An 11,470-nucleotide genomic window follows, 5' to 3' on the forward strand; every position below is an offset into this window, starting at 1 on the left:
ATTAAACATTTGCATTAAAGAGCAGTTGAACAGGTGCACCTAATAAAGTGGCTGGTGAGTGTATATTTGTCTGTGTCTGAAATAACATACACATCAACAACAACAGTATTTCACACTGTCTCTTAAGCCAGGTTCACACGCTATGATCTATAACAGTCCTTTACGACCGTTGCTTGTACAAGCAAAATTAAAATGGTGGCTAGCAAACAAAAATAATCGCAATCATAGCTTGTCTTAAAGAAAAATGGAAAATAAATATGATGCTTGTGGAGCATGTTCTGCGCTATTAGTTTGCGAGTCAAATCTTCTGACATTGGCAGAATTGTATCGGAGAAGAAAGTTGATGGTCATCAACAGGGCCGGCTCTAGCCCTTTGGTTGCCCTAGACGAGATTGAGTTTTGCGCCCCCGTAACGTAACGGCAACCCTAGAGGGAGCCCGCACCCTAGAGATGCGCTATTATTTCATCTGCAACCGCATCACAAAACTCATCATCCGTCCGCACCAATGTTTTTGACCTATTTTCAAAACCGCACCCACCCGCCCACCCGAAAACCTGACCTTATCTGATAGGCTACTGTACAATATTTTCATTGTAGCCTAATAGAAATGCATTTTGGCACATAATTTCAACATGCTGCTATTTAGCCTACTACTAATGCCTATTTCACTTTATTTTTCAGCAAATAGATAGAAAGCTTGAATAAAATAACAAGTAATTTACATTATAGGCAAACTCTACGCACTGTCATGTGAGGGTGACGACTATAGGACAGCGCCGCCGCTCCCATCACGCGTATCACGCGCTGTGTGTAGGGCACCAAGAGCTGAGGGAGCACCAAAAAAATAGCCTAATGAAAAATCAATAATTATAATGCCGATATTATTTCAGTATAGAAATGCAGACATCCCAAGTCTACCGGAAGTTCCGGGAGTCTCCCGCATATTGATAGCGGCTCACTGATGCCCGCGAATTAGTTAAAATCTCCGGAATCTAGAGCGAGCGCGCCCGCGAGACAGAGACTGTGCTCCACACCGTGTAGCGCGTGCACGGCAGAGAGCAAGAGACCGCGCGCGTGTGCCTTAATGAAGCGCATGTAATATCATTCCCCTATTTTCTTTTTTTTTGGATGTGGTTATAGTCAGATAACAATATTTAACAATGTATACATATATTTTTAATTTGATTGGTTCAACCGCCCGCCACCCGCCCGAATTTAATTAAAATATAATTTTTCGTCACGTCATCCGCCTGCATCGGCGTGCCCCCAACACATTTGTCGCCCTAGGCAGCCGCCTAGTTCGCCTATAGCAATCGCCGGCCCTGGTCATCGATCTGCGGTTTGTGAACATGTCAAACTACATGATCCAAGACCACAGATTTTGGTCTAAGATTGGAGGAATCTTTTAGGGTTCTCAACATTTCTCTCAGACAGCCAAAATCATACAGTGTGAACCTAGCTTCAATTTGTACACTAATTAAAAACACATAAACAAATTTGGTCACTAACATCATTTAGTCAAATATACATGTCAACTGTACAAACAGGCCTCAAACTGATGAGTAGAAGTGTTGTCCAGACCTCCACGCGTCACTAAGACAGGGAGATGTCATTGTCGTTGTCATTGCTGATGGTGTCCGGAAGGCTCGTGTCCGTCGCCAGTTTTCCCACGAGTGTGTGTTTAGCGACTGATGTGGGTTTATTGAGTTTCATGGGTATGAAGGTGTTTGAAGCACAGTGTTCTCTCAGATATTCCCCTCCGTTCTCCTCGTAATCCTGACGGCTGATCCAGCCCTGATCTTCAGCAGGGTTCCTGAGGGCCCAATCACGGGCCCCGAACCAAGCGTCCAGAGCCGGCCGACTCGCCACAGACACCTGCCAGACACACAGAGAACAGCTAATTATGCTATAAATTATGTTAAATATTTGAATGTTGATCAATTTCCAATGTATAAAACTTGAGTGACTTTTTTTGTTTTAATTATTAAACAATTAAAGTGGTAATTTACATTTGGCAGAGGCTTTTATCCAAAGCGACTTACATTGGATTTCAAGGTACACATTTACATTCTTATCAGTTCTTGCTTTCCCTGGGAATCGAACCCATGACCTTGGCGTTGCAAGCGCTGTTTGAGCTACAGGAAAGCTATTCTGGGGGAAAGTGTGCCAGATGCTTTTACATTGGCCACATTGGGAACTTTTGAAAAAACTATTTATTGCATTGAAACATTATACATATTAAAGCTCCTCAAGGCTGGATAATGGACAGCTTTAAGAATTGAGAATAAAGGCTCTTTCACACCAAACGCAATGCATAAAAGAAAAAGCACAGACGATGGCGCGCTCATGATGGATGTGGTAAATGCATAGACAGTATGTAAGATGGACACAGCGACCCCATAGACTTCAACGGAGAAAAGTGAAGTCCATTAGAAGCATCACTTCCTGATGGCTGGACGAACGACGCCAGCTCAAACTGAGCTTGACGACGTAGATGTGACGCGTGTCTGACAGCTGTCAGTCTTCTAGTCGCTGTGCCGAGAGAAATCTCTCAGAGACGGAGAGCGTGAGCATTAGCTGTCCATGAGCTAGCAGCAGGAGCAACTTTATCTCTCTCTGTGGGCTTCTTCCTTGACTTTATCAGACTTTATGCCTCCGCGCCCCCCCGATTGCCTGTGAGCTTCTCCGCCGGTCTATACAGTAATTTCTCGACTTGTGCGACAGAGAGTCGCATGCTTATGATGCAATCGTTAGCCTATTTTTACAAAAACGGCTTCTACGCTTCATAACTTAAGATACAAAGTAATGGAGCCTTTTATACATTGTCGTGTTTCTTTAGAAATAAATAATGGACAAACGGAGTCTTTAAACGCCTCAGATGTAAAGTTATTCGCTGTCAAAGTGACGCCAAAATGAATGGGAGTCAATGAAACGCTAACAGCAGGAGATGCTCTGCTAGCCAATGGCGGCCCCCGGGGAGGCTTCAGTCTCCGGCTGACGGATTATCTCCTTGGGTAAATGACACCCTCTACAGCGGAGAGTTGCATCAAAAACAGAGAGAACCCATTAAAGGGACAATATGTCAGAATTTTGACTTTGACTCTGATAATAAGGTCTATTCTGTGGCATCAAAACCCAAGACTTCGAGAGTGATTTTTCACACAGCCACGACACAGGTTGTGTCTGTAGTTTAAAGGGTTCATGAACATATCTTCACTATTTACACAGTGATTTTTAGACTTCTAAGCCATTTCCAGTGCATCAGTTCCAGCAAATGCTCCAATATGTGAATCTGCATCCACGGTTTCTATTTAATCTTTCTCCATGATAAACGCTGTCCCAAAATATCCGACTTTGGTGGGAAAGGGCCTTAATGTACAATGAAATATTCCATAATAACTTAATTTACCTCATATTTCCATGGCCATATATTATGTTATGTTATGTTATGCTATGTTATGTTATGCTATGCTATGTTATGCTATGCTATGCTATGTTATGTTATGCTATGCTATGTTATTCTATGTTATGCTATGCTATGCTATGCTATGTTATGTTATGCTATGTTATGCTATGTTATGCTATGTTATGCTATGCTATGTTATGTTATGCTATGCTATGTTATGTTATGTTATGCTATGTTATGCTATGTTATGCTATGCTATGTTATTCTATGTTATGCTATGCTATGCTATGCTATGCTATGTTATGCTATGTTATGTTATGCTATGTTATGCTATGCTATGCTATGTTATGTTATGCTATGCTATGTTATTCTATGTTATGCTATGCTATGCTATGCTATGTTATGTTATGCTATGTTATGCTATGTTATGCTATGCTATGTTATGTTATGCTATGCTATGTTATGTTATGTTATGCTATGTTATGCTATGTTATGCTATGCTATGTTATTCTATGTTATGCTATGCTATGCTATGCTATGCTATGTTATGCTATGTTATGTTATGCTATGTTATGCTATGCTATGTTATGCTATGTTATGCTATGTTATGCTATGCTATGTTATGCTATGCAATGCTATGCTATGTTATGTTATGTTATGTTATGCTATGTTATGCTATGTTATGCTATGTTATGCTATGCTATGCTATGTTATGTAGACTGTGATATTCAGACCTTAAAGTGTGACTGGAAGGGTCTGATGGCGAGCAGGTCTCTCTCCACTCTTTCTTTCAGTCCAGGATACTGCAGGTTTCCTCCTGTCAAAAACACATTCTTCACCAGCGCCTCCTGCTGTTCCGGAGAGTACCTACACACACACACACACACACACTTTTAATGATTCCCCAAACAACGATGAACTTGAATTACGCAGCTCACAACTGACTACATGACTGAACTTGAAATGTTTCAGTCATGTCCGATTCAAACTGAACTGGCAACCTTCACAGTGATATATTTAGGTTCGAGAGACTTGCATTATTTCAGGGTTTCTGCAGGGTTTAGTCAGTCAAATTTAAGACTTTTTAAGACCTTTTTATGACCATTATGATTTAAATTTATGACCTACACAAATTACGAAAAATAACTTTTATATTAGTCGATATAGATAATTATCACGATAAATGTCAAATCTTTATTTCTTTCAAGTTTAAAGGCATATTTTTGCTCCTGAAAGTTGTAGAGCGTTAATTGTGGTTTTAGACTACTCTTTATTGTCAGAACATATCATGACAAACACTTGCCAAACAGGGGAACATTTCACAAATCCGAGGTAGATTAATTAGGTCCTTAACAAAATAAATATCTTCATTGGAAAACTAATTTCTTAGTTTCTGCATGTGCTAAAGGGGGTCAAGTCTTGAAACAGGTTTGTGTTGACTTTGATATCTTCATGAAATGTATGAAAAACAGTAACGTTAGCCTAAATACATGATTAAATACTGTAATTATATTCCATTAGTCCTTTAATACATTGTCTACAATAATAATATAATACAATTCAATATGTATATCCCACATGGTGCAGTTAATATTAATAGGCTAACATTATAGTAAATCCGTGGTAAATAATGGGAATGTGTAGACGGAAAAGCTTCTGACTGTATCGTTGCGCACTGTTCTGACTATTTAAGTTGTCATTTAATTTAAGTTGTATTTAATTGGTTAAGATGCATCATGTGACTTAGGTTAGAGGTCGTGGTGGCCATCTTAGTTTTCACTTCACAACAACAGTGATGCAGCAGCAGATGTCTCTCTGATAAAAGATATATTCTTCTGTTATTTCATGCCAAAGAGGCCATCGTCTGTAAGTTTGTTTATTTAATATCATCTATGCTAAAAAAAGGAGTATTTCATAGGATTTAAGAAAATATTTGCTGTACATTTTCAAAGAAGATTGTTATCTCTATTTCATATATTAACACTAGTTTGTGTTCTTTCCTAAAATGTACTTTTATTCATACTTAATACTTAATGTACATTTTCTGTTTGTATTGTAGTTTCACAAATAATTACGTTGTGGGACTGAAGATTTCAAAGTAAAACACCGAAAAGGAACTTCTTTGGTTTTGACTTTTTCTTCAACCCTCATCCTGTTTAACTATCTGTTGAAGTGCAACCTACTTGCATCAGGGACAGAATACGTACAGTGTTTCTCCTGTTCGTCAGCGCCGCTTCATCTGCCTTTACACTGGTTTAAATCACTGAGACATGTGTGTTCTTCGCTGAATTCAAGCGCTTCTCACTGGATCTCGTGACCGAGAGCGATCAGAGTAAACGCGTCTGCTCTAGTGAGCTCGCGCTGCGCTGTTTGAGCCGAGCGGATAAACGGTCCGTGTGGCGCGCGGTTCAAATAAATTTTTTCGTTCCGCTTTTGCCGCATTTAAGATTATGCCGCCAGCGCATTTTCGGGGGGAAATGCAATGGTAGAACCAATGAATGAACGAGCATATCAATTTAAGACGTGGCTAAATGTAATTTATGACCTTGTACGGAAATTTATTATTCTAATTCATGAATATGTAAATATGTGCTGCACACTTTCCTCTCAATAAGAAAATAAACACAGCGATGAGAAACAGCGGCTCAGAAAGCGTCTGATCGCAGTGATGTGGATGTGTTTGTGTGTTCATGTTCTCACTCGCGTCGACGGACTAACCAGAATAAGCCAACCGGAGAAGATGAAGGGGGCGGAGCCACAGAGCCTATGACATCATCACCACAGACCAATGGCAGTTCGAAGGCGTTTACCGGCCGGAGCCAACTTTTCCGGAAACAAACTCCAAACGAGCATTGTTCGGCTGGATTTAGCTTGAAATTATGTCACTTTCTTCAATTTCACTTGAAGTAAATCGAGGCCTTAATGCTGACGAGAGCGTGTAGCGTGTGACTAGATCGTGTTTTAATCAGTTTTGCTGAGACATTTATCAGCCCGAGTCGAAATACATTATATAATTTCAAGGGTTTATTGGTTACACTTTATTTTGAGCTGTCCTTGCTACAGTGTAATTATACATTTAAGTACTGAGTAATGTTAATTAACAACATGGGCTTACCCGGCTAGAATTAGTCACATGTAAATATGTATAATTCACTGTTATTACAACATAACGTACATGTAACATGTGTAACACACACGGTGAAACAAAGAGTTAGCGGTTCATGCGATCACTCACTGTTCCAGAACGAACTGCAGCGTCTCCATCAGGCCCATCTGCTCCTCTCCGATCAGCGCCGGCTGGAACAAGATCTCCGGCACGCGCAGCCGCTCCGTGCCCACAAACAGCTGATGATACTCCGCCATGTTGAACACCGGCTTTAAACACATGAAGAGAGTCAAATCAAGACCAGAGGACACAAGCACACAAGTGCAATGAGCAAATCTGGCTGCGTTCATGAACGGTAACAGAAGACTGTAAAAGACGTCGGGTACACTTTATCTTAAGGTGTCATTGTTCTATATTTAAGAACCGAGTAATGTTAAGCTACTACATGTACTATAGGGTTAGAGTAGGATTAGGGTTTGGTTGAGGGTAGTAATGGGCGATATAAACGATACAAAATTGGCCTACGATAGAGATTTTAATTCTATTGCGATAATGCATGTTGATGACGCAATCTACCCGCGAAATTTAGAGCCACGAGCTGCAACCGGCAGAAACGCATCATACTCGTCGTCATCTTGAGTAAACATGGCTGACAGCGAAACGGAGGAGCTGGTGAAAAAGATCGGTGCAACATTCATTATTTGGACTTGGTTCGGATTTAAGCCATCCGACGAGCAGCAGCAAACTATACAGACTATACAGAGTGTGTGGGGCAACCGTTCGGTAACACACACGACTAATCTGTTCTACCACCTCAACACGAAACATGTCACTGAATACCAGCGCGTATTCACAAAATACTGGTGTAAACACAACATCTCTGTGTGTGCCCGATTTTAAGATTCGTTGTTGTTGCTTTTTAACCGTTTTTCTGCTCTTTGCATCGTTTGTGTCCTTTAAAAAATAGCCAATAAAACTACATTTGATGTGGAGTGCCTTCTGCACTGTTCTGCACCTTTTACCGTCTATGGCATGGCACTACTGTAAACAAACTTTTATACTTGAAGCATTTTCTTTAGTTGACGTATACAAGTGAAACTCGAAAAATTAGAATATCATGCAAAAGTAAAAGGTGAAACTAATATATTATATAGACTCATTACATGCAAAGTGAGATATTACAAGGCTTTATTTGTTATAATTTTGATGATTATGGCTTACAGATTTATGAAAACCTTTTAACAATATTCTAATTTTGAATTTGTTTTTTTTATAAGCTGCTAGCCATAATATAAACATTAGGGCTACTTAAAGTCTCTGCAGCTAGTGTTCTTGAATGTTATTTATCTGCAACATTATGTTGTATAATTACAGTTTTGCACAATAAATGTTCTCAAAACGACATACACCGTTTCTTTCTTTCTTTAAAAAATATATACATTTAGCAGTTGTTTGGCTTTCCTTAGGGTCTGTGTAACCTGTTCTGAGATGGTTTTATTATGATTTATATATTGTGATATATATCGGTATCGCAAGAGGGTTAGTGCATCATTTACTGTTATTACTATGTTGAGTACATGTAACAAGGACACTGTAAAATACAGTGTTACCGAGGCATTCATTGGTTTACTCTAAGATCACCTGGTTGGCACTGCTGGTTTTGCTGGGCTCCTCGTTCTCCTCGTTTAGATCCGTCTCCATCTCATTCCCTTCGTCTGCGGGCGGCTCCGCCTCTGCCGTCTGACTCGACTGCTCAAGCACACAACACCAGTTTCATCTTCACAACATGCCTTTTTAATTCCTTACACATTTTCGTTGATGCTAATGTATATGTTTTCTTCAGAAAAAACAAGCATATTTTGCAAAACATGATTATTTCCCGCCCTCATTCTGCCAGAAACACTGGTTTTAGTGCTAATAGTGAATAGTGAACTCATCAAATGTGATGTAATGAACACACCTCGGGCTTCAGGAGCCGGTGCTGCTCCACACTCATGCTGAGCTTCTGGATGTACGACTGAAGCTCCTCGGCCGAGTCCATGTTGAGCTCCACCAGACTCCTGTGAAACAGCTCCAGAGCCCCGTCCTCCAGCAGCTCCTGAGGAAACAGCAGAGTCAGTGTGTGTGTGTGTGTGTGTGTGTGTGTGTGTGAAACAGCTCCAGAGCCCCGTCCTCCAGCAGCTCCTGAGGAAACAGCAGAGTCAGTGTGTGTGTGTGTGTGTGTGTGTGTGTGTGTGTGTGTGTGTGTGTGTGTGTGTGAAACAGCTCCAGAGCCCCGTCCTCCAGCAGCTCCTGAGGAAACAGCAGAGTCAGTGTGTGTGTGTGTGTGTGTGTGTGTGTGTGTGTGTGTGTGTGTGTGTGTGTGAAACAGCTCCAGAGCCCCGTCCTCCAGCAGCTCCTGAGGAAACAGCAGAGTCAGTGTGTGTGTGTGTGTGTGTGTGTGTGAAACAGCTCCAGAGCCCCGTCCTCCAGCAGCTCCTGAGGAAACAGCAGAGTCAGTGTGTGTGTGTGTGTGTGTGTGTGTGTGTGTGTGTGTGTGTGTGTGTGTGTGTGAAACAGCTCCAGAGCCCCGTCCTCCAGCAGCTCCTGAGGAAACAGCAGAGTCAGTGTGTGTGTGTGTGTGTGTGTGTGTGTGTGTGTGTGTGTGTGAAACAGCTCCAGAGCCCCGTCCTCCAGCAGCTCCTGAGGAAACAGCAGAGTCAGTGTGTGTGTGTGTGTGTGTGTGTGTGTGTGTGTGTGTGTGTGTGTGTGTGTGTGTGTGTGTGAAACAGCTCCAGAGCCCCGTCCTCCAGCAGCTCCTGAGGAAACAGCACAGTCAGTGTGTGTGTGTGTGTGTGTGTGTGTGTGTGTGAAACAGCTCCAGAGCCCCGTCCTCCAGCAGCTCCTGAGGAAACAGCACAGTCAGTGTGTGTGTGTGTGTGTGTGTGTGTGTGTGTGTGTGTGTGTGTGTGTGTGTGTGTGTGTGTGAAACAGCTCCAGAGCCCCGTCCTCCAGCAGCTCCTAAGGAAACAGCAGAGTCAGTGTGTGTGTGTGTGTGTGTGTGTGTGTGTGTGTGTGTGTGTGTGTGTGTGTGTGAAACAGCTCCAGAGCCCCGTCCTCCAGCAGCTCCTGAGGAAACAGCAGAGTCAGTGTGTGTGTGTGTGTGTGTGTGTGTGTGTGTGTGCGTGTGTGTGTGTGTGTGAAACAGCTCCAGAGCCCCGTCCTCCAGCAGCTCCTGAGGAACAGCACAGTCAGTGTGTGTGTGTGTGTGTGTGTGTGTGTGTGTGTGTGTGAAACAGCTCCGGAGCCCCGTCCTCCAGCAGCTCCTGAGGAACAGCACAGTCAGTGTGTGTGTGTGTGTGTGTGTGTGTGTGTGTGAAACAGCTCCAGAGCCCCGTCCTCCAGCAGCTCCTGAGGAACAGCACAGTCAGTGTGTGTGTGTGTGTGTGTGTGTGTGTGTGTGTGTGTGTGAAACAGCTCCGGAGCCCCGTCCTCCAGCAGCTCCTGAGGAACAGCACAGTCAGTGTGTGTGTGTGTGTGTGTGTGTGTGTGTGTGTGTGTGTGAAACAGCTCCGGAGCCCCGTCCTCCAGCAGCTCCTGAGGAAACAGCAGAGTCAGTGTGTGTGTGTGTGTGTGTGTGTGTGTGTGTGTGTGTGTGTGTGTGTGCGTGTGTGTGTGTGTGTGAAACAGCTCCAGAGCCCCGTCCTCCAGCAGCTCCTGAGGAAACAGCACAGTCAGTGTGTGTGTGTGTGTGTGCGTGCGTGCGTGTGTGTGTGTGTGTGCGCGTGCGTGCGTGCGTGCGTGTGTGTGTGTGTGTGTGTGTGTGTGTACCTGCACCGACAGCAGTGTGTCCAGCCGCTTCTGGTCCTCCTGCAGCTTCTCTTCTCTGCGCCGGCTGTTGATCTCCTGCAGTCGCCGGAGCTGCTGCGCTTTCCTCTCGTTCCTCTCCTCGGCGCTCACACACACACCCGCTGCTCTCCCGGAGAACGGCAGCTGCACGCGGTGGACCTCCCGCTCGTAGAACACAGGACTGCGCCAGTTATCCAGCTCTGCACACAGTTCATCACAGCATCACAGCAGCTCAGGCAAACTCGAGGTTGAAAATAGCGATTCAGCGAAACAGAGCTGCGCGATTAATCGCTAAAAGATCGTGATCTCGATTAAAGGACAATTCCGGTGAAAAATTAACCTAGGGGTAATTAACACATGGTTACCGAGTCGACCGTTCTCAGGGATGTGTTTACACGATAATTGAATGTAAAGAGTTTTATCTCTAAAAACTGATTAGCTTATAACGCTAGTATATGGGGCATCAAATATAAGTAAAAGAAATCGCTTGTTAATACACTAACACGGCTCAGAATAGCCTCGCACTAACACGGTAGCATAATGAGGGTCTCTACATGCAAACCGAAGCATTGAGAACTGTGTAAGTGTTCAGACCGTTTAATAAGAAGATACTTTATAAAGACAGTACACGCCGCGTATACAGGCAGCAGCCATCTTGGAAAACAGTCTCGACTAGTCGAGCCACGAACGCTGTGCTATGAGCTGGCCGATAGGAATTACGTCTGTGAAATCTAACGTAGCACGGCGTTCGCGGCTCAACCAATCAGAATCAAGGACCGGATTCACCGGAACTATCCGCTTTATAAATGACAACGACCCAGAGAGAGCAGTTTTGAGCATTCAAAGAGTTTTTAAAATAATTTAGATTAATGAAATACTTTAAGTTGACTGCAGCAATAAACATTTGATCAGAACCTCTAGTAAATGACGTTATTGTTGAGTTGTCTGTTCAGAATCGTGGGAGTTTCGTGACCGGCTTGAAATCGTGATTCTCAATCTAACCCGAATCGTGCAGCTCTACAACTAAATCTCTTTTTTAGTTTATGAATCAAATTCATTTAACAATCAACACTCAAATAAAAACTGTCCACAAGAGTTGAATACACACACCTAAACTGCAGTTTTTATA

General features: G+C 42.9%; 2 protein-coding genes across 2 annotated transcripts in view; both read right to left on the bottom strand.

The window, feature by feature from the left end:
* Positions 1-11,470, bottom strand: part of bpifcl (BPI fold containing family C, like) — a 210,383-nt gene that overhangs the window by 40,212 nt on the left and 158,701 nt on the right. The window lies entirely within an intron of this gene.
* actr5 (actin related protein 5) overlaps positions 565-11,470 on the bottom strand; it is a 20,243-nt gene continuing 9,337 nt past the window's right edge. The window contains exons 4-9 of the mRNA XM_079619409.1: positions 10,324-10,541; positions 8,474-8,611; positions 8,155-8,262; positions 6,643-6,782; positions 4,142-4,274; positions 565-1,876 (exon numbers count right to left, since the gene is read on the bottom strand). Of these exons, the coding sequence (XP_079475535.1) occupies positions 1,595-1,876; positions 4,142-4,274; positions 6,643-6,782; positions 8,155-8,262; positions 8,474-8,611; positions 10,324-10,541 (1,019 nt within the window). The 3' untranslated portion in view covers positions 565-1,594. The remainder of the gene's footprint in view (positions 1,877-4,141; positions 4,275-6,642; positions 6,783-8,154; positions 8,263-8,473; positions 8,612-10,323; positions 10,542-11,470) is intronic.

The sequence above is a fragment of the Phoxinus phoxinus genome, assembly GCF_949152265.1.
Source record: "Phoxinus phoxinus genome assembly, chromosome: 7".
NCBI classification, from domain to species: domain Eukaryota; kingdom Metazoa; phylum Chordata; class Actinopteri; order Cypriniformes; family Leuciscidae; genus Phoxinus; species Phoxinus phoxinus.